The 26,768-nt window shown below is 48.0% G+C and overlaps 1 protein-coding gene and 1 pseudogene across 2 annotated transcripts; both read right to left on the bottom strand.

Annotated features, from left to right (window-relative positions):
* Positions 1 to 5,597: 5,597 nt before the first annotated feature.
* LOC110311112 lies at positions 5,598 to 5,803 on the bottom strand (annotated as a pseudogene).
* Positions 5,804 to 9,038: 3,235 nt separating this feature from the next.
* On the bottom strand, positions 9,039 to 26,559 carry Tmbim6 (transmembrane BAX inhibitor motif containing 6). 2 transcript variants are annotated; one of them, XM_021183028.2, is made up of 10 exons: positions 26,454 to 26,559; positions 18,066 to 18,151; positions 17,552 to 17,660; positions 14,718 to 14,838; positions 13,316 to 13,364; positions 13,124 to 13,221; positions 12,851 to 12,930; positions 12,406 to 12,506; positions 11,745 to 11,820; positions 9,039 to 10,698 (listed from the first exon to the last, which is right to left on the bottom strand). In XM_021183028.2, the coding sequence occupies exons 2-10, from the start codon at positions 18,119 to 18,121 to the stop codon at positions 10,675 to 10,677; spliced, it is 714 nt and encodes a 237-aa protein (XP_021038687.1). In that variant the 5' UTR covers positions 18,122 to 18,151; positions 26,454 to 26,559; the 3' UTR covers positions 9,039 to 10,674. The 2 variants fall into 2 exon arrangements, with proteins under 2 accessions (XP_021038687.1, XP_029325629.1); XM_029469769.1 differs by lacking the exon at positions 26,454 to 26,559 and adding an exon at positions 19,798 to 19,993.
* Positions 26,560 to 26,768: the final 209 nt, after the last annotated feature.

Raw genomic sequence — 26,768 nt, 5'->3', positions numbered from 1 at the left:
CATCCAAAGGCTGCTAGTGCAAGACTGACTTCCAGGCAACTAGGGTAGGGTCTTATACCCACACCCATAGTGACACACCCATTCCAACCAGGCCACACCTATTCCAACAAGGCCACACCTTCAGATGGTGCCACTCCCTGGTCCAAGGATATACAAACCATCACACCCCTGTACAGACTCAGGGGTAAAAGGCCCTTGCCACCAAGCCTGACCACCTGAATTCACTTCTCCAGGCCCACATGGTGGAAGGAGAGAACAGACACCCATCGGTTGTCCTCTGACTTCTGTGTGCTACGGACTTGCTCACACATAAATATATTTAATTAAAATAAAATATGTAAGTATATATGTTTTATAAGAATATATGGGGCTGGGCAGATGGATGGCTCAGTGGTTAAGAGCATTTTGCTCTTCCAGAGGTCCTGAGTTCAATTCGCAGCAACCACACTGTGGCTCACAACCATCCGTAATGGGGTCCGATGCCCTCTTCTGGTGTGTGAAGACAGTTTAATTATAGACAGTGTACTCACATGAAATAAATAATATCTAAATAAAAAATATAATATATATTTATAAGAAATATATAGAAGTCAGGCGTGGTGGCGCACAACTTTAGTCCCAGCACTTGGGAGGCAGAGGCAGGCGGATTTCTGAGTTCGAGGCCAGCCTAGTCTACAAAGTGAGTTCCAGGGTAGTGGTGGTCTACACCTCTAATCCCTGGTCTACAACACAAGTTCCAGGACAGTCAGGGCTACCCAGTAAGACCCTGTCCAAAAGGGAAAAGAAAGTAATGTGGTCTGAGTATTTTTAAGACTTTAGTTTAGATGCTTATTAGTTTTTTGAGACACAGTCGTGCTGTGTAGCTCAGGCCTGACTCAGACGTGCCATCCCCCTGCCTCTGCTTTACCAGTGTGAGGCTCACAGGTGTGTATCACTAAGTTGTGTTTCTTTCTTTCTTTCTTTTTTTTTTTTTTTTTTTTGGTTTTTCGAGACAGAGTTTCTCTGTGTAGCCCTGACTGTCCTGGAACTCATTCTGTAGACCAGGCTGGCCTCGAACTCAGAAATCCGCCTTCCTCTGCCTCCCGTGTGCTGGGATTAAAGGCGTGTGCCACCACTCCCGGCTCTAAGTTGTGTTTCTGAAGCGATGGCTTGTATGTTTCCAGTGTGGTACCATCTTGTCACTCTGCCACCTCAGGGGCAATCATGTTTACAGTTTGCCCAGCAGACACTTTAAGCCTTTGACTTCATCCCTCAAGGGTAGAGGGTGTGGAGGGGATGGAGTTTTGGGGATACTGCCATCCCATCTTCACGGGACTGGAGCCAGTGGAGGACGGAGGATGGGCGTCTCTGACACCAGACTTCAGAGAAAATGGGTTTTTGTGAGAGAGTATAGCAGGGGCACACACTGGTTTCAGGTCTAGAAAAGGAAAGTTGTAGGCTTAACCCAAGGGAAGCATTGCTGGGGTGGCGAGTGGAGGGCCAGTGGCAGTGATCTCTGGCTCCAGGGATAATATACAAGAACACTCACTCTTGACAGTACACCAGCACTACCTCGTCCCTGTGTGGATACTCAGCTAATCCTCTATACAACCTCTTCATGTGGGTGATCCTGTTACCCGGGTTTGATAGGGTAGGGAGAGCCAGCCGTGATTCAAGCCCAGACAAGCCGGCTCCAGAGCACACTCAAAAGGACACCAGATAACACTTGGGGGACTGAGGTGAGAGGATGGAGAGAGCTCCAAACCAGCCACAACTACAAAGCCAGAGCAAGACCCGCCCCACCCCGCCCGGCCCCACCCACCACCAGAGCCGGAGAGATGGGTCAGTAGTGCAGACTGAAGAGGCTCTTCCAGGAGACTCAATGAGTCTGGTACACACGCTGGATGACTCCAGCTCTGGGGGAATCTGACACCTCTAGCCTCTCTAAGCACCTACACCCACGAGGAGCACCCATCCACCCCCACACACATATTGGGGTAGTCACTCAGTGGTAGAATATTTGTTTAGCAACAAAGTCCCGAGTTTGAAAAATGAAGAAGGAAGCCGGGCGTGATGGCACAAGCCTTTAATTCCAGCACTCGGGAGGCAGAAGCAAGCGGATTTCTGAGTTCGAAGCCAGCCTGGTCTACAAAGTGAGTTCCAGGACAGCCAGGGCTACATAGAGAAACCCTGTCTCGAAAAAAACAAAAACAAAAACAAAGAAAGGAAGGAAGGAAGGAAGGAAGGAAAGGAAAGGAAAGGAAAGGAAAGGAAAGGAAAGGAAAGGAAAGGAAAGGAAAGAAAAGAAAAGAAAAATGAAGGAGAGGAAGGAAGAAAAGAAAGCTTAGGCTGGGCTCCCACCCAGCCCTCACCCATCACCCAACAAGCAAAGTGCCGGTGAGGAGAGACTGGGTGGTGAGCCAGAAGGATGAGGTGTGTCGTTAGCGGTGGAGTCTTGCCCATCTCATGCCAATGAAATGAGGCAGAGGTAAGAGCTGTCAAGGGGAACGTGGGGGTGGGGGGTGGGGGGTGGGGTGTCACAAAGTGATGTGTGGAGGAGGAGCAACTGTGTGGGCCGAGGGAAAGCAGCTAGGGTCTTAGGGTGGAAGAGCCATCAAGAAATTAAATTTATCTTTTGTTTGTTTTGTTTTGTTTTGATACAGCGTCTCACTATGTAGCCGAGGATAGCTTTGAGTTTATAACAATCTTCCTGTCCCTACTGTGGCCTCTCCATGTCTGAAAGTGTTGGGTCGCCATATCAAGCCTTCCATTCTTTAAGCCAAAATAAAAAAACTCCTTTCCTTCCACTTGAGAAAATGTTGCCAGTAGATGGCGCGTGGGAGGCAGCTTCACGGTTTGCGGGGCTGCACTGCCCTCATGTGGCTATAAGAAGAAATACAGGGTGTCCTCCACCTCTTGACAGCTTTGGGTGAAGCCAGAGAATATGAATACCCTGTCCATCCCTGCCAGTTCTCCCCATCAGCCTTGCTTCCCGGGAGACACATTTCCTACTGCCAGTCTCAATGTAGACGGGCTGTCAAGGCAGCTGAACTACTCTGAGCAAATTCTCGTGAAGGCATGACATCAGCGGGTGACCAGCCCATATCTGTCCTTCATCCCTGTCCAGTCTACAACAAACATTCACAGGGCACCCAATAGATGGGAAGCACCCGGCAGCCTGTAGTGGACACTGAATGTGAATGGCGTTGTGGACCAGCGTGTGTGGGGGGGGCGGGGGGGGGAAGGGGGCTCAAGTGGTGAGATTCTGTCCCTCTGCTTTCCCCTCCCAAGTGCCCTCACTTTCTGGAAACCATAGGACAGAAATGCCTTCGGACGCATCTGAGTTGTTGCATATGACATGGTTAATTTCCACACTGAAGATGTGCAGATGGTTTATTCAGTCAACAATGGAAGAGTAACTGAATTGTTCCCAGTTTGGGGCTAATTAGAACTAAAACTGGAGCTGTGTTCACGAGGTAGAACCCCTGTCTAAAATGCACAAAGCCTGACCTGGGTTCAGTTTCCAACCCTGCCTAAAAAAAACGAGATGAGGTTGGCAAGTGCCTGTGATTCCAGAACTGGCCAGAAGGGGGCAGGAAGGTCAGAAGTTTAAAGTCATCCTTAGCTACATAGTAAGTTTGAGGCTAGCCTGGTCTATATGAGACTTCGTATCAAAATGAAAATAAGGAGCTGGAGTGGCTGGAAAGGTTGCTCAGCGGTTAAGAGCACTGACTGCTCTTCCAGAGGTCCTGAGTTCAAATCCCAGCAACCACATGGAGGCTCACAACCATCTGATATGCAGATAGAGCACTAAGAGAAAAGAGAGAGAGAGAGAGAGAGGGAGAGAGAGAGAGAGAGAGAGAGAGAGAGAGAGAGAGAAAGGGAAGAAAAGAAAAGAAAGAGTTAGAGAGATAACTCAGCAGTTAAAAGAACACACTGTTCTTGCAGAGGACTTGAGTTCAACGTCTAATTTAAATTTGAGTTTATAAGAAGCTACCGAATAGTGCTGCAGAGGCTGCACCTTCCTCCTGTTACCAGTGAGGGGCATGTTCCTCCACCCTTCCAGCAGCACTCAGTGTTATCAATACCTACATATATGTACACTCATACACACACACACATATAATATATACACATTATATACATGTATTACATATACGTATTTGTGTAATAAATTCATATATATTATAATATATGTATGTCCTATCCATATTTTATGCCTGCTTTAATTTACATCTCCCCAGTGTTTGATGAGCTAATTTACCATGACACCTAGACTGGCCTTGCTCCTAATCTCTGGCCTCCCTCCACCTCCCAAGTGCTGGATTTACAATTCAGGCTAGCCTAGACCTTACTGAATAGCTCAGGATGGCCCCAAGCCCCTGGCAGTTCCTCTGAATTACCTGCCTCAATGCTTTAGTTACAGGCATGAGCAACCAGATCTGGCTAAAATTTTGTCTTTTTTAAATTATTTTAATTTTTTTTTTCAGTTCAAAATTGAATTCAGGGTATTACACAGCCTAGGCAAGGGTTGTACCACTGAACTCCATTCCAAACCCTAAAATTAATTTTAATTGGCAGATAAATTATATCACAGTATGTGTCTACATTGTAAAACCAAGTCATATCACATAATATACTGGAGATCAAGCCTTCAGCCTCACCCTAGGCATCTTTTTTTTTTTAAGATTTATTTATTTTTATTATATGTAAGTACACTGCAGCTGTCTTCAGACACTCCAGAAGAGGGCTCCAGATCTCGTTACGGATGGTTGTGAGCCACCATGTGGTTGCTGGGATTTGAACCTCGGACCTTTGGAAGAGCAGTCGGGTGCTCTTACCCACTGAGCCATCTCACCAGCCCCCCACCCTAGGCATCTTAGGCAGCTGCTCTGCCACCAAACACATGTCCAACGCCCCCAGTGTTCTTAGTGTTCCACTAAGTGCCTTTACATTTTTTATTTATTTATTTATTTATTTATTTATTTATTTATTTATTTATTTATTTATTTGAGAGAGTTTTTCTGTGTAGCTCTGGTTGTCCTGGAACTCGCTCTGTAGAACATGCTGGTCTTGAACTCACAGAGATCCTCCTGCCTCTGCCTCCTGAGTGCTGGGATTAAAGGCCTCCACCACCTGGCATATTTTCTTTTTAATTATGTGTATCTGTATATTTGTGTGTGGGTGGGTGTACATGAGTACAGTGCCCACAGAGACCCGAAGAGGGCGTCAGAGCTATGGGAACTGTATTGTGAGTGCTGGACGGTGACGGTAGAAAGGAGCCCAGGTCTTCCGGAGCAGAAGGAAGTGCTAGCTACAGCTGAGCCTGCCTCCACAGCACACCGCGGCGTTCCTGGTTTTTACTTGTTACATCCTCTGGATGAAGCAGAACACTAAGAGGTACTGGATGTTCCGGTAAATGGTACTTAAACGTTAGAACTTCCGGTGATCCAGATTTCTTATTCACAAAACACAACGACAAACTTTTCTTTCTTCTTCTGAGTATCACAAAAGTTTATTTAGCAAAAGGTTTCATAAGATGTCCATGACCCAATTCACAATCAGACAGGCCCTTTGGGGAGGGAGGGAGGTGGGCATCTCTGCTGAGCAGCCATTGTTTAGACTCTTTCCAAGGCTTCTAAGGTGGTGATGCTGTTTCCTGTGTGACCGAGGTTAGTTCCAATGCTATTCTGTTGCCCAGGAGTTCCTGCCTCCACCCACTCACCGGTCACAGGAATCATAAGGGGAGCGAAGCTCCTTAGCATTCCCTGTGCATGTCTGCCACTTTCAATGATAGCTTCTCGTCCATAAACTTACTTTCAGGAGGGTGGTGACTTTACTTATGGTGACTCCTCAGCGGGCTCCAATAACAAACTTTTATCGGCAGTGTTAACTGCTCTGCCTGGAGGTGCATAATGTTACATTGTTTCTATTAAGATGACACTACCGCCTGCTACCATCACCTGTCTTCAGACAGGTTTTCAAATTAAGGATACATTAATACCGATAATTCCTTCATCCCTCGGTGAGGATATCTCTGTGGAGGGAAATACTTGCCCATTTCCCCCCCCCCCCCTCCAATAAAGTTAGAATAGAAAAGGAAGGCTAAAATGCTGTTTCCCTTTCCGGGTATTTAGAGTGGCTGGTTGCTAGTTTCCTCCAAAGGTGGTGAGAGATGAGAGAGTGGCAAATGCTTGGGAGGTGCCTGCTGGAGCGTCAGAAGATCAAGGCCACCCTATGCTATTGAGCAAGTTAGAGCAAGTAAATCCAGTTCCTAGTGTTTCCAGTGGCTTCTAGTGACATCCATTGACACCGGATACGTATATGGTGCACACACATACATACACACAGGCAACATATTCATATACATAAACGAAATGTAAAATGAAGTAAAATAAGACAGGCAGAATGCCGTCATCCCGTTGTGAGGATACCCAAAACGAATGAATAAAAACAAAAAACAATTTTCTTTTTAGTTGTTTTTTTCCATTATAATTCTTAGTGATCGTTAAATTGTTCCGTGTTGAGCGAGCCTCGTTTCCCTAGGTTTGCCTTGGAGTCCTCTTGACTGGTACCACTTGTCTTTGATAAAGAGTTCATTATGGTCGGGTAGTGGTGGCGCACGCCTTTAATCCCAGCACTTGGGAGGCAGAGGCAGGCGGATTTCTGAGTTCGAGGCCAGCCTGGTCTACAGAGTGAGTTCCAGGACAGCCAGAGATACACAGAGAAACCCTGTCTCAACAAAAAACAAAATAGGTTCATTATGTAGCCTAAGCTGGCCCCTACCTCTACTAGGTGGGGGTGGGGGTGGGGGCGGGGGCGGGGGCGCTGAGCTTGCTTCAGATGGAGCATCCCAGACTCATTTCCTGCATCTCTTGTCACAGACTTCTCAGCATCAACGCAGACAGATCTGATTCATTCCAGCCGGAAACAGGGAGTCCGAGAAACACGGCCTTTAGCCTGCCAGTCCTCAGGGTAGAAATTCAAGCCTAACCTTTTTCTGGCTTTTGGATCCCTCAGTTGCCTGCAGGAAAGTCTACTCATTAGTGCCTCCCACTGGAGTCCTTAGTAAGCGATGGCCTACTTACTAATTATAACCCTAATTCCCATTACCAGCTGTTCTAAATCCTGCAAAACCTGTGCTTGCCAGGCTGAGTTTAAAGCCTGCAAAACCCGTGCTTGCCAGGCTGAGTTGTGTGCGCACGCATGCGCCTTGCTTCACGTCATTTCCTTAGCTGCAGCCTACGTTCCACTGCCTTCCTTATCTCTTCACTGTCTCAGGTGGAGAAGCTGCCCCAGTCCTCCTCCACCAACCTTCAGGATTCAGCCTTAACTCATCTCAGATGAGCATCCCAGATCCAGCGGGACTGTCTCCCAATGCTATCTCAACCCCACAGTGTGTGTGTGTGTCCGGGGATTCCATGACTGCCTCCCAGGAGCTGCCCCGGCCAATTCTACTTTTCCAAGAGGTCTGAGGGCCTGAACTGCAGCCTGCTTGCACTGCAAGCACTGACACACTGAGCCTCCTAAACATGTAATATTTTCATGCAGCTCGCCTGTGCTACTGGACAACGACTGCCCATAATGAATCACCTTACTAGATCTCCACATTGGGAGAATAAACACCCCTAGTCCCAACATTGTATTAGGATCGTCTTTCCAGAGCAGAAGCATGCGTCGCTGCAGCCTGGCTTCCTCCCTCTGGCTCTGGCGAATGTTAACTGAGGTACGGTGAAGAGCGTTTGCTCTTGTAGCTCACACTAGCTACAAAGATCTGGGGTGAAGAGAGTTTGCTGAAATTGGTGTACCTTTCCCTCTCGCTCAAAGGGCAACATTAACCCCAGGGCAGAAAGGATGACCGTCTCTGCAACTCTCCTCAGCATTGCCTGCACACACCAAGACCAGGGACCCTGGCATCAGTGTCGCCTGGTATGCCACCGGAAGTTAACAGCTGCTTTAGTAAATTCACTGGCCTTCCCCGGTTATTAAGACTACATAAAGCAGGGTGGTGAGATGCTCACTGGGTAAAGGAGACCTAAGTTAGATCCCTGGAACCCACGGAAAAGTGGAGAAGCTGCCCCAGTCCTCCTCTGACTCCCCCCCCCCCTCCGAGCTTGTGCTGTGGTCCCCACCCTGCACCCACCCTCACAAGCAAACTCATAATGGTCAAAATGAAGGAAATGGTGTTTTAAACCGCCTCACAGGTGCAGTTACGAGTCACTTTGGAGTGCCTGCCATTTGTAAGCAGTCAAATCCAGTGTGCTAGAGAGACACTTCTGCAGTAGAGGCCCCAAGTTCAATTCCCAGCATCCACTGGCAAGCAGTTAAAACTGCTCCAGGGACTTCAATTCTGAAAAGGGCTCTCTCACAGCGCATCATTTTTACTGAAGCCAGCTCCAGGGACTCATTCTGTACCTCCCTCCCACACAAGGATAAATACGCCTTCCCTCAGTTGAGAAAAGCGGTTGTCTTTAGCTGGGATAGCCTGTGGTGGTTTGAACATTCTAACACTTGGCCCTTCCTTGGTGGAGCCAGGTGTGTCATGGAGGTAGGCTTTGAGTTAGACATGAGTTACAGCATTTTCTGTAAGTACCCTCCCTCCTCCATGGCACCCTGGTCTAATCTACAATCTACACTATGGCTAACCATGGTTGTATCAGCTGAACAGGGTGAGCAGAGTAGACTGAAGTCATCTCACACGAGCACTCACTGGTGCTCTTGGGGAGGAGCCCAGCCACCGGAAGTGAACACAAGTACTTGCAGGGTGAGTAACCCTCTGCCCCGAGTCCAGTGGCTGGTACATATCCTAACTGTAGCAGCCACCACCACAGACAACCCCAGCAAAGGCCAGGCTGAGCAGAGGGCTCTGGAGGAGGCCGGGGCTGGATAGAGAGGGTCTCAACGCTAGTGGCATGGTGGGACTCTGGAGAGGGAGGCCTAAGTGAGCGCCTTGCTTTCTCCGTGGAGCACACACTGGGCCCAGTCAGCTCCCACTAGCAACGACAACTGTGCCAACCCTAATCCAGCGGGCCCCTGATTTAACACACTGAGACACCAGCAAAGGTTAAGGAATTTTCTTTATTTTTTACAAATTAAGACTATGTAGATATATTTTTTTTAATCAAAAACACGGTTGTCTTCACAGTATGAGTTAGAGAACACAGCCTGAGCTGGAACAGAGACCGGGGACAGAGTGGAGATGGACACCTGTGTTAAAAGCCTGTTAGGCATCTTAGTTAAAAGTAGTTTATATCATTCTTGGCACTGTTTCTAAAGAAAAACTCCTTTTTCCCAAGCAAAAAAGCACAAGAGGTGGAGTCTGGCTTCAGGAGGTGGAACTCAGTCATGTCCCGAGGGCTCGCAGTGTCGTTTTTCTGGGGAGCTGCTGCCATCCCTTAGTTAGTAAGCTCAGGCCAGCGGGAGGCACCGGGCAGGCAGGGTGGCTGGCACCTTAGTGCACTGCGCCACTCTGGCTGCACCAGTCCAGTGCAGTCTCATGGGACAGTAACCCAGCAGCCACTGTGTCAACTGCACTGGCTCTGAGCAAAGAAATCCAAACCGCCATCCTACTGGGAATGGGCTGCCCGTGGCTTGGTAGCGAGGGCCACAACCACTCCGGGTGCCACCTTTCTGTGCAGACTCTGGTGGCCCACAGTTTGGTCAACAGGCTTCTGCCCAAAAGACCAAAACTTGCTGGAAACAGGTGAACAAACCCAGTAAGTGATGTGCATCCGCAAGCGCCTGCTCCCTCCCAGCTCTGCCGAGACAAAAGTGCACCGAGGAGCTTCTGAGAGTCACCAGTCCCACCTCACCGACTCCGCACGGTCACCGGGAGCTGCAGTCCTTCCTCAGTACAATTAGCCCTGAGGCTCAGCCGGTCTCCTTTCCTATCCTCCCCCCAAGACTTTACCCACAGCCACCTAGTGGAGTCCCATCAGTAACAAAGGTTGATAATTTTAAGAACCAACAAAGAAAAACACACTAGGGAACCTTGGAATTGTTGTCTCCACCTTGCCACACACACTTGGAGCGAGCTCTTCCCGTACTCAAGCCTCCCCACCCCACAGATGGAAAGCAGGTGGTTCCCTGAGGGCGGCTCAGAGTGGAAGAGCGCGCTCACAAACCTACATCTCCTCCTCACCGCAAGGCAGAAAGGCCTGTGCCAGACTCAGGCAGCTGAGGAAGGAAGCACCCACCAGAGTCCACTCTGTGCAGGCCTGGCACCTCGGGACAGGCAAACACGCTGCCCAGTCTCACTGGAACTGTGAGAAGCGAACCACAGGGCCAGAGAGGGTCCAGTCAGCAGCGGGGGTCCATCTGCAGCGGGGGTCCATCTGCAGCGGGGGTCCATCTGCAGCGGGGGTCCATCTGCAGCGGGGGTCCATCTGCAGCGGCTCGGCAGGGTGTAGACTTCCGCTCTCACTTCTGGTGCCTGGCTGCCCGAGCAGAGCAGGTGGCTGTGATGGGCTGACAGAAAAGGGACGGGGAAGAACCCAGGACACGAAGCCAAACTCCAAACTATATTCACTATTCAGTTTTTTGATCAAAAAATTTCAAAATAGAGAAAACCACTAAGTACAAAAGCTTTCCTGATGCTTTCATTATCATAGAACACAACACCTGTGATGTGTGCAAAGAAACGGGGGGTGGGGGGAGGGAGAGAAGGTGAGCTGGGAAAGGCTGACGGCCAGTTGGTCACTTCTTTTCCTTCTTCTTGTCCTACAAATGAAGAAAATCAGCTAGGTAGTTTCCCCTCTGACGTATAAACCCATGAGTGAGCATCAGCCAAGGGTGTGGAGAGAAGAGGAGCGCTCATCATGAGGGAGCCCTTCCAACCCTCCCGGCTGCGCCTAGGACAGGACATCAGGGGCAGCAGCTGGAGAGCCAACCGCACAGCTTCCCTGGGCCCAGCCCACACAGAACCAGCAAGCCTCTCACCTCTACGGCTCTGCGTTCACTGCCTGGTATTCCTAAATTAGGTTTATAAATGAAAGCTCAAAGGTTTCTCTACTGTTGGACTACACTGACTATTAAACTAGTTTTGGGGAAAAGACTTAAGATCAACAAAACTGAGATTAAGAACTAAGATGGGCTGGAGAGGTAAGCGGCGTTTAGGAGCACTGGCTTCGCGGCACCCACACTGCAGCTTCCAATTCTAACTCCAGTTCCAGGGAGTCCAGTGCACGCAGTATACATGTATAATACATGCAGGCACTCATACGTGTTCACTAAAAGAAAAAGTCTTTAAAAACTCAGGGCAGTGGTGCATGCCTTTAAATCCCAGCACTTGAGAGGGAGAAGCAGGCGGATCTCTGAGTTCGAGACCAGCCTGGTCTATAGAGCAAGTTCCAGGTCAGCCAGGGCTACACAGAGAAACCTTGTCTCCAAAAACAAAACAAAATATTTTTTTTTCTAAATTGAAAGAAGTTAACAAATGGATAAACGGATCCACTTCTGACATTCATGAAATAACAGCTGTCACTAGAGTCCTTTCTAACACCCTTTTCTGAGTCCTGACAATCTCTGTACCCTTCAATCCTTCTAACGTGTTACACTACTTTCACAGACACCACAGCTACCTGCCACTGAAGCTCACCTCGGGGATCAGGGAAGATTTAAGAAAGGTCTTTGACTCCGTTAGCACAGACCTGTGGTGTCCCCCTGCCTCTTACAGACCTGTTCTACACTGTGTACAGTCCACTTTTCCAGATCTCCCATCCACACAGAGGCTGGCAGGAGCCCCTGTCCTGTGCAGGCTGACTCACCTTCTCATTGAAGGCCAGGATCAGCATGAGCTTCCTGAAGAGGGTAATGAAATCTAGGAAGAGGTCAACGCAGTGCCTGAAAGACAAGAGCCGCTCACTTCACTCTCCGCACCTCCCACTCTCCTCCAGCAACCTCCGGGGAGCCGCCCAACCTGGGCTCCAACCCTCTACCCCACTCAACAAACAGCCAGAATCCTTTTCAACTCAATAAATCCACAAGGCAGCAGGAGACCGCGCTCTGAATAGAGACCAGGTCTGAGCCTGGAACTACCCACTACCAACACCTAGTGATGAGCCCAAAAGGAGCTCTACCTGACAAACTAGGCATGCCCTCTCAGTACCATGGGAAACAAACTCCTGGCTGCCTGGAGAGGGAGGCTGTGAACACTGTGCCTTGCTAGGGACGGGGCTCAGGGGCAGTCTGCCTGGCCTGCTGGAGGTCAGCCCCCTTGTCCAGAGAATGCTTGCCCAGCATTGGCCAGGCCCTGTCTTTAATCCCCAGCACTGCATTGACTGCTGCTGCATGCCTTTAACCCCAGTGCTCAGGAAGCAGAGGACCAGACGTTCAAGGCCATCCTTAGCCACACAGTGAGTTCACACGGGTGTGCGGTTATGGGATGGAGTGGTGCGTCTCACCAGGCAGAGCGGCTCTCCCACTTACCAGATGTAATCCTTATCTCCGTGTTCAGCCTTCTCAATAATGAGCTGAGTATCAAAGAGGACAAAGCCGCACATGACCAGCAGTCCCAGGTACAGGTTTGCCTAACAAAGCAAGAGATGATGTCACGTGTGGTAGTTGGTACAGTGGGAAAAACAACCAACTTGCAAATACATCACTCACACACTACCCAGAAGTCCATGTTACTTCCCCCAAACACACCACTGCTCTCATGCCTTGGGTAAAACCTGCTCTCCTAACTGGTTCCTAGCTGCTAACCATGTGTCTTCCCACTGAGGCAGAAGCTGTCCTATCAAGGCTCTGAAGGTCTGAAGGGCACTGCCCAGAGAAAGTGAGTGTTCTAGCAGGTTCACCTCTTTTGATTTAGAGTTAGGTAAGAAAAGTGGACGAAGCAAACAGCTGCTGGAAAGTTCTCCATAAATCTCACCTGGAACAGCCAAATGGAGCCAAAGAAAAGGTTCCCCAGAGAGGACAGGAGCATGAGGCTCATGGCTGACATCAAGATACCTGGAAGACATGGCAAAAGCTGCCATGAGAAAAGCCAAAAAGCAGGGCACAATAACCACATCAAGGCAATTTCTAACCTCTTCCCAAACGAAAGCTTTTCATTTCACCCGGGCCCACAAAGACCTGAGGTAGAAAACATGGCCTACTGAGCGCAGAGCTAGAGCAGAGCCCGGAGCCTGTCTCCAGTCCATACCTCCTAAAAACAGGTAGCTCCGGCGCCGGGCATACAGGGCGCTCAGGCTGAAGCAGGTGAAGATCATGGCCGTGCCCATGAAGGCCGTGGGGAGGATGCTGTGAAGGAAAGGCGAGAATGGGAGCTACAGTCACGTGGCCTGCTTTTAGAAGGCACATCACAAAGGTGTACAGACATAGACAACACAGTTACCTGGGGTTGACAGCAATGCACAGCTCCAGGGCAGGTCCCAGGCCGACTCCTAGAAGCAAATCCCCAGAACACAGATGCCGTCAGTTCTGAAGAGGGCCCTCATCCAAAGGCTGGTCACAGGCGTTCATCCTCATTACAAAAATAAGCACAGGAGCCCAACAACCCTTCTCACTTTACCCTTTCCTCCTTTTAAGGGAGTATATAACTAAACTAACTGATATATCTGTCCTCTGAGCTCAAAACCATGCACGTCTTCAGGAAGACTAGAAATTAGAAACGAAAAGGCGAAAACATCAAATGTATCTTTGAGACTGTAATGTGGGCCAGAACAGAGAACAGGACAAAAGCAGGCAGGGCTGGCAGCCAGCAGCAGCCTCACAGTCCTGCAGGATCAACCCCCTTGGCAGCAAAGGGCAACCAGACCAGTTGTGCAGGGCGTCACATGGCAACAGGAAAGCAACTTGTCCCAGCCAACACTTCTATGCTGGCTATTTCCTCTTCTGATAATCTACCCCTAATCCCCGTAACGACTGGCGCTCCCTGAGCCCTGAGCCTTAATTCCTAAGCTTCTTCCTTTCTAAACCCCTCAATGCCACACAGGTGAGCCTCACCGATAGCCTGGCATCAAGCAGCGGGCTGCCTTTCAAAGGACTGTACTATATAGCTCCAGACTTCTTTCCTTTCATGAGAATTTTAAAAGAGGTGAAGCTTTTTTCTTTCCTCAGACAGGGATTCTCTGTGTAGCCCTGGCTGTCCTGAAACTTGCTCTGTAGCTCTGGCTGGCCTCGAACTCACAGAGATCTGCCTACATGTGCCACCACACCCAGCAAGAGATAAACGTTTGCCTAGATTCTCTCTTAGTTCATGTCTCCCATTTAAAAAGTCACGAACCTCATTCATTTGAGCATCTTTTTTTTTTTTTTTTTGGTTTTTTCGAGACAGGGTTTCTCTGTATAGCCCGGCTGTCCTGGAACTCACTTTGTAGACCAGGCTGGCCTCGAACTCAGAAATCCTCCTGCCTCTGCCTCCCGAGTGCTGGGATTAAAGGCGTGCGCCACCACGCCCGGCTTGAGCATCTTTTTTTTAATATATAAAAATAAATCATAGTTGCTAGCTACAAAGTGCTTAACTGCATATGCAAGGCGGACCCACATCACACAAAGGAACAGTACAAAGCAAAACAAGCAGCCAGCCAACCAGCCTCCAATACAAGTCTATTACTGGTGAGCACAGAGCAAGGAGCCCGGGACGGGGAAACCACAGCAGTGGAGTGGAAGTTAGGGAAACTACACAGAGAGCTGCTGTGAAGGATTTGTACAAAGACAAACAATATATGCCCGGTGGGTAAGTCAGAGGCAACATTAGCACCTTCTCCTGCCCGTGAGACAACCTGGTCACATACCTGTGAGGAAGGCGAAGCCAGCGAGAAGTCCCAGTCTCTTTTGCTCGGTCTCATGGCTGTGGGGTGTTGCCATCAGCCAAATCATCAAGGCCAAGGAGCCCAGGGCGGAGAGTAGGCCAGCCTGTCGGAGACGGTCAAAAAATAAAGTAGTTGAAAGACTCACATTTACATGTTTAAATGCTCATCTGACATTGCTACTGTCTGCTTCTTCACCTAGAGGCAGAGGAAAAGGTAGTGTATTCTCAGAGCGAGGGGTAGGAAAACCAGAGGCCTCGAAGGCGAGGGCTAAGACCATGGTTGATGATGCCAAAGGCTCTTTGTGGTCCATCAATTACAGAACTACCCAAGCCAAACCAAGAAGCGCTGGACAGACATGCATCTGTCACAAGCAGAAATGACCCCTTTTGTCCACTTAAAGGAAAAGGGGACACAGAGAACCACCTGATGACCTGTGCTATTTGGTCCCCAGGGCTCAGCTGTGTGCACACATCCTCGTGGCTGATGGATTATGGAAGACAGGTGAGTGGCGGTGTTCTTGGGGCCCTGCTGCCTCTGCTCTGCGGTGCTCACACACACACACACACACACACACACACACACACACACACACACACTGCTGTCTATCTTTTGGGTTTAAAGTCGCTCAGCTACTTTCGAATTTCTTTTTTTTTTTTAAGATGTATTTATTTATATCTAAGTACACTGTAGCTGTCTTCAGACACTCCAGAAGAGGGCGTCAGATCTCGTTACGGATGGTTGTGAGCCACCATGTGGTTGCTGGGATTTGAACTCCGGACCTTCAGAAGAGCAGTCTGGAAGAGCAGTTGGGTGCTCTTACCCACTGAGCCATCACACCTGCCCCCACTTTCGAATTTCTTACAGTAACATTAGTTTTGTTGACAAAAATAATTTTTTTTTTTTTTTTTTTTTTTTTTTTTTTTTTGGTTTTTCGATTTAGGGTTTCTCTGTGTAGACCAGGTTGGCCTTGAACTCAGAAATCCGCCTGCCTCTGCCTCCCGAGTGCTGGGATTAAAGGCGTGTGCCACCACGCCCGGCTTCAAAAATAATTTTTTTAAAGGAAACCCTGCCCGTAGGCATTAAGAGGACTCACTGAGGTGATCAGCGGCCCTAAAGGTCCTGCCCTTAGAGGCGCAGCTCTCTTCTCACTGCTGAGAGCAGTCCTAAGTCCAAGTGGATTGAAGGAGGAACTGCGCTCCAGGAAACAGGTTTCTGCAATGCTCTGGTCAGTGACAAATGATTAACGCACAGCCTTGCTTGCTGTATGCTTCTTTCTAAGGACAATTAGTTGCCATATATTGTTGATTCCCAGAGCTGATTAAAACAAACATACTTTCTCCCCGAAGTAAATCAACCGTCATACTAGATAGCACTTCAGCACCAGGTTGTTTTTAGCAAAATCAGCAACAAAAACATAAAACAGGGCAGGTCATGGTGGTATATGCCTTTAATTGCAACACTTGGGAGCAGAAACAGGCAGGACTTCCAGCCAGGACTACGTAAGAGGCAGCTTATCTAAGAGTACACACCAGGCTGGTGTGCAACTCAGTGGTAGGAAGCACAGATGAATTCCTGGGTTCAATTCCCAGCACATGAAAAAGCACAAAGTGGGCACGGAGTCTGTGAGTGAAGCCTGTTCCGACCACCACTGGCCATGCCACTTTACATGTTTGCAAACTGAGCTGAGCAGTGATCCGAGAGTACTCCAATCCTCAAATTCAAAGTCAGTCTGTTTGAGAACGGACTGCATTTTACATGACTTCAAAAAACAAACCAACCTAGAATTTGCTTTAAACTCAAGAGTCCAAGCCTTGCCCTTCTGGGTGCCTAGAGCCATTTTTCATAGAACCCTTGGCAGGACGGACAGTCCTCAACAGGGACAGACGCCAATATGAATGCACCTCTGGACCTATGCTGAAAACAGGAATTCCACAGCTGGGCTGCTAGCAAACTTCAAACCTCTTGGTTATTCTTTAAAAATAAAAAAATGTACCTTCGGGGCTGGAGAGATGGCTCAGCGGTTAAGAACACTGACTGCTCTTCTAAAGGTCCTGAGTTCCAATTCCAGCAACTACGTGGTGGCTCACAACCATCCATACAGCTACAATGTACTCATATATATATAATAAATAAATAAAATCTTAAAAAAGAAGTACCTTCTACGTCTGCTGGTCAAACCCAAACTCCTCTGTGAGACAGTGAGTCGCTGAAGGCTCCACCCGTGTGTGTGTGTGTGTATGTGTATGTGTGTGTGTGTGTTTGAGACAGGGTTTTTCTTTGTAGCCCTGGCTGTCTTGGAACTCACTTTGTAGACCAGGCTGGCCTCGAACTCAGAAATCTGCTCTGCCTTCTAAGTGCTGGGACTAAAGGTGTGCGCCACCACTGCCTGGCCCAAGTTCCAATCATGCCTCTTCTGACAACTAGTTACAACTGGTTCCAAGTGTTCCACAGTCACTGAGGCAACAACAACAAAAAAAGGTGGGGCAGCACCATGCCAAGGCGTGCCAGCACCCAGTTCAAGCTGAGGATGGAGTCTTGTGCGTCTGCCGACATCAGCAATATACCTTCAGGGTCAAGTGCCCAGCGGAATAGACTGCTGTGTTCACTGAGTGACTAGAGGGAAACAGTTACCAATAAATTCAAATGGTTTAATAATGTCCTCAATTACTGGATGGCTGAGTTCTGAAATCAAACTACTGACAAAGATATTAAAGAGGGGAACAGGAATAGGCTACCTATTAAGAGTCTGTGCTGTTGTACCCAGAGAAAAAAAATGAATGAATGAAGCAAACAAACAAACAAACAAACAAACTTACCTGGATGAAGTGTGTGACCACATGGACATAGGCCCCTGCTGCCGCCACAAACATACACAGTGCAAAACTGGCATAGACCTTCTTTAGGTGCTGCTGTGTCGAGGGAGTTCTAGGAAAGAGCGTTTATAATACATCATTTCTGGATGTATGTACTCATCTAAGCTCCAATTATTTCTATCTCTCCTTTGCCAGAGGAATAAGTGGAAGTTATATTATGAACAGTTTGAGATACTTTGGGAAGAACATATAATAATAAAAAAAAAAGTTTGGAAAATGAGTTAACAGAATTTTTAAATGCTTGAGAAGAGCCCAAACCCAAAATACATGAGCACTGAGTAAGCAAACAGAACCAATGACTTGCCAGAGACTATACCCAGCATCCCCAGAACCTGCCGCTCGCTCGGCGTCACTCACGCCCGGCGTCTCTGGAATCTGGCCCATTTGTTACTGATGCATACAAGAGAAACTAGGTACAACCAGAAATGCAAGGGCCATAGCAAGGTAAAACACTTACATGTGGGAAAATTTTAAGAGGGCATCAAAGTTGATCTTCCGATCAAATATATTCATGGCTCCAAAGTATGTTCAGCACAGCCTCCGCTGGGAATACAGAAAAGCTCATTTATAGACATGAGGACACGCGAGAGCAAAAAACAAAAAACAAAACAGTATACAAGTCTTGAAAAACTCAAAGTTCCTCATCACTCTGCAGAAGACACGAACCGCCTCTCGTAACAGCATTTTGCTATCATTTGATTTCTAAAGAACAAATTCATACTTGAAAAAGACAGTGTATAAGAGAAGTTTTCTAGCTAAAGGAACCTACTACCATGAGGGCCTTCTTTTTGTCGTTTCTGGGTTTTACTCTTTGAGTGTGGAGGTCCACACTTATGTGAGGTCAGAGGTCAATGTGTGGGAGTGAGTTCTCACCTTCCACAGGCAGCACTGGTGTCATAAAGACTGAACTCAAGGATCACACAGCTAAGGGCTTCCATAGCCTTGGAACAATTATGCTGTCGCTTCAAGATACTAGAGAACTTGCTCAGAAAAGGAACCTTAAAGATTAAGGGCATTTACTTATTTCAGACATGGCCTCACTATACAGTCCTAACTGGCCTAATTGTATTGTTTTATGGGTGTGTGTGCACGTGCACATGTGAATACATGGATGCATATATGTATGTGTATACACACACACACAAATATATGAGCAAATGAGTACTACATGCACATAGTGCCCACGGAGGCCAGGAGAGAGTGTGACTGCACAGAATGGCAGTTACAGGAGATCATATGGGTGCTGTAACCTGATAGAGCTTCTGTAAGCGCTGCTAGCACTCTTAACCGCGGAGTCACTTCTCCTGCTCCCTCCAAACCTTTCTGTTTGCTTGTCTAAGACAGGATCTTACCAGAGGCTCTGACTAGACTGGATCTTGCTATGTAGACCAGGCTGGCCTCGAAATCAGAAATCCGCCTGCCTCAGCCTCCCAAGTGCTGGGATTAAAGGTGTGCCCCACCATGCCTGGCTTCCTTGGAATCTTTCTTATAGAAATATTAATATCTACTTTTCCCCTCCTCCATACAGAACAATATTTAACATAAAGACTTAAAATATGCTTCCTAAGCGGTATGCACAATGCTCTAATATTTAAGTGTATATCCTGAAAACTCATCAAACCCAGAAATGATGTAGTGTTACCCCCGAGTACAGACCCCGAGGACAGACCTTATTCCAGTTTCTCCAACAGTCCCAATGTTAGGCGGCACTGCAGAATCAAAGCAGGGCATCTACCACCCCCTTCCCACCATGACCCTTGGGGAGCCAAGCATGTGGGCAGTGTAACCACCTCCCCACAACCCCAGAAGTGTAAAAGCAAAACCCAAAACCCAACCGAACCACATCCAGGCTACCCCACACCAATACCAGAAAGCCAGGTTAAGTGTTGCTCCTTCCCTCTCTCATGCAATCCCAGTCAGATCCAATCAAGGGCTTTTATCTTTTCTAAATATACCCAACTCCAGTTCTTACTAAACACACAAGGCCCACTCTATTCCTAATCTGCCAAAAAGGGGGGTGGGGAAAGGGGAAGAGCCATTAACCTGCAATCCAAGTTACAATCCTAAAGTCAAGCTCCGAGGAACCGTGGAACAGCAGAAAGACGCATCCTTACAGTTCTCTAAGTCACCACAACAAGGCTCTCTTCCCTCTAGGTTACGGCTGGCCTTCTCATCACAACCATGCTTACCTTGCCTCTTAATTCAGTTCCTAAGTAAGAGCAGATCTGGAGAAGATGCAAAACCCACTACAGCTGCTGCTCTCTTCTCCGAGTCCCCGGCCTCTGCGCCCTCTTGATCCAGATGGTGCAACTATTGCAGGCTGTTGCAAGGCCAAGCAGTCTTCCACAATCACGATGAGTTCACTCCCCCGAGAGCACACTTACAGGACGGGACAATCCAGCGACTGGAAAGTGTCCGTAAGGCTTCCATTAACACTGCTAATGACATCCCTAAGGAAAACCTGCAACCTACAGTCAAGTTTCTCAGCTCTCACAGTCCAAGTGCTAACATACATCTTGCTTCCAATTTCAAGCACCAGCAGGGGAGGGGACCTAAGATTCCCAGGGGATTGTTAGTCAGAAAGGGGCAATACTCATGTAATCAGACCCCTCCGAGGGGAAACTGACAGAGCACAGAGAACTCTTCTTTCCCGATTGTTCTTTGGCAAGTTCCTGAAGGCACTCGGTGCTTTCAAAAGGCAGGGGCTGGAGAGGCTCAGCAGGTAAGAACACTGACTGCTCTTTCCCAGGACAAGGCATAGCACCCACAGGTCAGCCTACAGCATAAGCCCAGTTCCAGGGGATGCCATGCCCTCTCCTAAACCCTGAGGGCACCAGGCACACAAAACACTCACACAGTTTAAAAAAAAAAAAAAAACAAAAACCAAAAACCGGTAAGACGAGGAGGCCTGTGGACACCAAGCACTCGGTTGTACTTGACTTACTAAGTCACACACACCTCCGGCTTCCTCGGGTATCACTGTGAAATGCAGTCTCGTTACACAGCAGCCAACCCTTTCATCCTGAGGGGTTCTCTGTGTGTCCCTAGTGGTCCTGGAACTTGCTTTGTGGACCAGGCTAACCTCAAACTCAGAGATCCACCTGCCTGCCTGTGCCTACCGAGTGCTGGGACTGAAGGCTGAACCACCACGCCCAGGCTACGTCAATGTTTAAGTGAAATATGTTAACTACAGCAAGTTTACTATTGTTCCAGAGGGGCGGGAGGGGAGGGCAACGAAGGGCTGAGAGATGGCTCACAGGGAAAAGCACTTGCTCTGCAGCCTGAGGACTGGGTTCCACCCCCAGGTCCCACAATAAATGAAGAGTGCTGACTCTCATGTCCTCCTCTGGCCTCCACATACATGCTGGGTCATGCATACACCCACGGCCACACAGAGCATGTACAGACACACAGTAATAAAACTTCTAAATTTTTTTTAAAGTAGTAATGTATATACTTAATGTACACGTCATATTTCTCTGGGTTTTTTTTTAAGATTTATTTATTATTATACTTAAGTAACTGTAACTGACTTCAGACACACCAGAAGAAGGCCCGAGTTCTCATTACAGATGGTTGTGAGCCACCATGTGGTTACTGGGATTTGAACTCAGGACTTTCGGAAGAGCAGTCAGTGCTCTTACCTGCTGAGCCATCTCGCCAGCCCCTCATCATATTTCATTTTGGGGAATGTTAAAATGGGGAAAAGCAGATCTCAGAAGGAGGAATGTAATTTTGCTCCAGAGTTGTTCCAAATTATCAAGAATAAAAATATAAACAGAGACAAAATGCTCCCTCGAGGTTATGTTTGCATTTTTGAGACAGAATCTCACTATGTAACTCTGGCTGGCCTGGTACTTACAAAAGAAATTCAACTGCGTTCGCCTTCAAGGAGCATTCAAGGAGCATGCTGGCATGCCTGGACTGGACTGGAGTATAACTCACTTGCCTAGCACAAGTGAAGCCCTAGGTCCAATCCCAGATACTATAAATAAATAAATAAATAGATAAATAAATAAATAAAATAAAAATAAAAATTACTATCCCACTGTAGGTGGTCCAAAGTGCCCCAAAATTCACTATAGTTTTCTGATATACAACTAAGACTATTACAGAAACCAACAACTTAGGTATGGTGGCACTGCTCTGTAATATCAGCACTTGGGAGACAAAGCCAGGGTAAATTTAACTTTGAGGGGTAACCTGGGCTACATAGTGAAGCTTAGTCTTAGAAAAGAAAATCACGACATATCTCATCATAAGCTCTAATTCATACAGAAACTAGAAACAGATCCTTAGTTTTAGAAAAACTCAAGTCTTGAAGTAGCATGAGATTATCTACACAAAATTAAATGGCAGTGCCTCCTGGGGTCATGGGAAATTTGCTTATACTACATGTATAAGAAAAAGAAATGTTCAAGTGTTTTAGTTACAATCAATACCCTTTGACATTATATGCCTCATTTTATGTCTGTATCCTTTGGGGGGGGGGGGTTTCAAGACACAGGGCTTCTCTTTGTGGCCCTGGGTGTTCTGGAACTAGCTCTGCAGACCAGGCTGGCCTCAAACTCAAGATATCCGCCTGCCTCTGCCTCCCACAACCTCTTGGCTTTATGTTGCTATCTAAGGCAGCAGGAACAGAATTAACAAAATCTATCAAACTCTGTCATGCACATATTGGTACAGCTTTGCTGAAGTGTCACCAAAATTGTGGTTAACAGGGCCAGCCTCCTGCCAAAGCCACCCCAAATTACACAACAAAAAAGCAAGAGCTGGGAGAAACATACCATGTATCCTGGCATTCTGGAAGGCTGACTAGGATAGGAAGCTCAGCAATGCCCTGGGGTTCATAGTTGAGACTTATGAAAAACAAAACCACCCCCGGGCCGAGGGCATGGCTCAGTGACAGGTCACTTGCCTAATGCCATCAAGGCCGGCCCTACATTCAATCACCAGTATTCAAACACACACAGACACATGAATGCACAACAAGAACTTCCAAGTTCACTGCACAGCTGCACCAAGGAAGAACCAGGTATTTCTGTGACCTCCTTTAGCTGGGGAGATAAGCCTATCCAGTCTTGTTAAATCCCTGGTTTCCGTTCCAGGTACCCTTTTTACCCTTGTCCTAAAACAAAAGACTACTATCTAATCATGGCCATGCCTTCCAAGTGTGCACACGCACACACAAAACCTGCAGCACTGGAGGTCAGGCGCTCATGATAGATGCTTTCAAAGCATGCAAAGGGCCCTGCCTACCACTAAACAAAAACTGTCATTTTATCATGAAGGCTCAGCAATACTTCTCTACAGGAGTAAGTGTTTAGATAAGGAGGAAGTATGAGAAAACAAACTAAAATGTGAAGGAACTCGATCAAACCCACTTCTAGTTAGAACTCCCTTTATTTAAATGGCATACCTTCCCTCTAACACCTTCACGTGATTCCCCTTGCCCCCCCCCCCCCCAGGGCTTTAGGTTCAGAGACAGCCTAGTTACTTAGTGCTAAGCCACCCAGGGAAGGTTTGTTAAAGTGCATTCATAGCTTGATGCTTTTCTTGCTACCCTAGGAAGTAGTCAGTCAATTTCAAAAAAATCCAAGGTATCCTGTTTCAACTAAGGCTGGGTCTCCATCATAAGACAGTGGTTCTCAACCTTCCTAATGCTGTGACCCTTTAACACAGTTCCTCGTGCTGTAGTGACTGCCAGCCACAAAATTATTTTTGTTGCTAGTTCGTAACTGTGCTTTTACTACTGTTATGAATCATAATATAAATGTCTGATATACAGGATATCTGCTTTGTGACCCTGGTGAAAGGGTCGGTCAATGCCAGGTTGAAAGCTGCTGTCTCAAGGAGAGACCTAAGTCCTAGAATTCCTACAGGGATAAAAAATCCCGGGGGTAAGCCACCACTGGATTCATTTCTGGAGAGGACTGAACTGCCTCAGAATCAAGACAGACAGTGCTGAAGAAATGCCCTACCACTCTACATTTTTTTGAGACAGTCTCTCTCTTTATAGCCCTGGCCATTCTAAAACTCATAGAACAGGCTAGCCTTGAACTCAGAGATCGGACTGCCTCTGCCTCCAGAGTTCTGGGATCAAAGGGGCATGTGCCACTCTGCCCAGCTCAAATTAAACCCACTCTGAAACTACTGAATCTCCTTCTCTAAACCACAACTCTTTGGCGGAAGTGAAGCATAAGGCTTCAATGTCCTAAGTACATAACCTTCCATTAGAAGCCAGCAATCCCTCCCCCACTGTTTATCCACCCCCCCCCAAGAACAAGCATAAGTCAGGAACAAAAGAGATCTGCAACTTCAAGACTTATTTCCATTTATGTGCACTGGTGTTTTCCCTGCATCTGAGCCAGGGGGCCATTTGCCACGGAACTGGAGTTAGGAACACTTATGAGCTGCAGTATGGGAAGGACACTGGAAGAACAGCGGTGCTCTTAACCTCTGAGCCAAGCCCCAAGCCCCACAAGTTCAAGTCACCCTTCCTCAGCTAGCCCAGTAGATCCTACTCAGATGCAATCCCTTCTCTCTAGTCTTGACTGGTGTATTCAGGAAACGTGTACTACCATGAAATCTGGTTAGAAAGTCTCCGGGAACAAAAGAGGATGAACCAGAACGCATCTGTACCGGAACCTACAGCCAAGTCACAGGACCAGCACGTAGAAGGGAGAACGTGAGTGGCTGGTTCCCCCGAGGGAGATTAATACCCCTGGGTAGTTTATGAAATAAAATGAAACTCTTCAAGTCAGTGCGTTAGCTCCAATGATAATAAGGATCAATCTGACCCCTTCTGGATGTCCAGGGACAGGGTTCAAGGTGGCTGAATTAACAAAACAGAAGGGGGGCAGGTGATTCACAGCCTACTATTTAATTAAATGTGTAAAGTGTCTGACTTGCTAGTTTAGATGTTAAATGTATACACCAAGATACAACAACATTAGCTTCACATTAAGTCCAAGAGGAAAGAGTCACACGTGAAAGGTTTTTCTCTTTCTTAAAGGGAGTGTAACAGTGGTAACAGACCCAGATCTGGAGTTTCAAATCCTGCCTTTTCTACCACATAACCGTGAGAAAATAGTTTTATTCAATCTCACTTCTCTCCTCAACTCTAACATATGATTAATACCAGTTCCACTGAGGCTCCACAAACACGTGGAGGACTCCACTGCAGGGTGCTAGCCCGACAGTAGTACTGATCTGACCAACATCAAAGTTAAAGCAGGGGAGTCAAAACCGAACCGGCTTCAGGTCTCCTGACCTTTCCATTTCACCCACAACAGGAAAACACACTTTCAAGAAGGCAGTTCCCTAAAGAACATATGTCGGTTCCTCCCACAATGTATTTTTTAGCATTTCTACCAAGACCACGAATTTTATCTGTAACAAGGAGGAAAAACTGGAAATGCTAAGTATCCGAATTAATGTCTCCCTTTCCTAGTCGTTAGGAAAGCAGGGCTTCATTCAGATGGACAGAGGGAGAGCAGGACCCAGGGAGGGAACCTGATTTCCCCACGCTGAATAATGAAAGCGGAAATGTGGATCTAAGTTACAGGCTGTGTTTCTCAAGGACTCCAGCCGCTCTCTACTAGGGGAAAACAGAGGGGAATGGAAATGTCCACTTGTTCAAGTCAAAGCAGAAAACAAATTAGACAACAAAGAAACACCAAAGAAAATAAATGTAGCAATTACTGACTTAAGTGTGTTAGCAGAAGGCATGAAAACGTGATTGAGCAATTCAGAGACTTCCTGAACCATACCTCTCTAAGATACCCATACAGCCGCAAGGTAAATCACATACAAATATTAATAAGTAACTACAAAGTCTGGCATTGACCTTCACCCTTCAAATTCTTGTCTGTGTTTCAGGCAGTCAGCTCGTCCGAAGTGTTACACATTCACAGGTAGTTTGTGTAACTGGAGAGTCTCAAGTTCAAAGTGGTTTTGTTGTTTGGCCAACACAAGCCTGGTTGGACAGGCAAAGCAACCTGGCCTGGCACCAGACAACTTGTTTTTGTTGTTTAAAAAAAAAGAAAAGAAAAGGAAAGAAACGAAGGCAGGCAAGCCAAAGCCTACTTATCAGTCAGTCCAAGAAAAACAGTACCCATCGCCGCCCTTCCGGGGCAGACTCTGGAATTCACCCAGGGTTCAGGACCAAGCAATCAAGGCCACCTCACCTGTCCATAGGCAACCAATCAGATCAGAGTGGGGCTGCTCCGTGGGGCTGGGGAGCCAGGCCAAGCCCGGGGCTCCTCACCTCGGCCTCTACCATTGGCTTCTAAGTATCTAAGGAATCTCGAGTGTCATAAAGAAGTGTGACATCACCTGGCCCGCCGTGACAGGGCAGCCTGTCTAACCAGGCCTACCTCAAGTCCCCAACCCCGACGGCTCACCCAGGCGAGGCAGAGGAACCCGAGAAGAAACAGCCGAGCGGCGATCGCAGGGTGGGGCGGGGTGACCACAACGACACAGCTTTCTCTTTCGTTTACCTCAAAGTCAGGGGTGGGGGACCCGTCCCGAATCCAAGCCCTGAACTCGGCAGAGGGGGGAAGGGGCGCAAGCGAGGGTCGCTAAGAGGCCTGCCTTCGCCACAGACACAGGTCCAACTGCCCCGGGAGACCCCGCAGACTCGCCCCCGCCGGCGCTGCTGCGCATGCGCGGCACTAGTTCCTCCGCGTCCCTCCCCGCCCAGCTTTCCTTCGATCTCGACGCAGAACAGGCCGGGTTCCCTAAGGAGCTGATCTGTCCGAAAACGGAAGCTACTACCCTCTCCCGCGCTTGCTCCCTCCGTATCCCTCACTCCGGGTTTGCCCGATCCTAGTTTCGCACGTACCTTCTCAGCCCACCTCTCCAGAGCTTCCCTGCTCTGCTAAAACCGGATGTGCTCTGAGTCTCCGGGGGTTGGCGCTGGAAGTCTACCCACACCCGCCCCCTAGGGAAGCCCCGCCCTCAGACCTGCCCAGGCGAGTTCTCATTGGCCCCCGGCTGCACTGCTCCTGTCCGTTATCTGCACGTTCATAAACAGCAGCCGCTTTCATCAGAGTCATTGGCTAATACGCCTGTCAATCAAGACTGTAGCCACCAACCGGCACCTTAGCAATAGGCCTCCGCCTTCTTCCCCTCCCCCATAGGAAGGATGGACGTCGGG

This window comes from Mus caroli, chromosome 15, assembly GCF_900094665.2.
Source record: "Mus caroli chromosome 15, CAROLI_EIJ_v1.1, whole genome shotgun sequence".
Taxonomy (NCBI): domain Eukaryota; kingdom Metazoa; phylum Chordata; class Mammalia; order Rodentia; family Muridae; genus Mus; species Mus caroli.
This window is presented reverse-complemented; position numbering and strand designations above follow the sequence as displayed.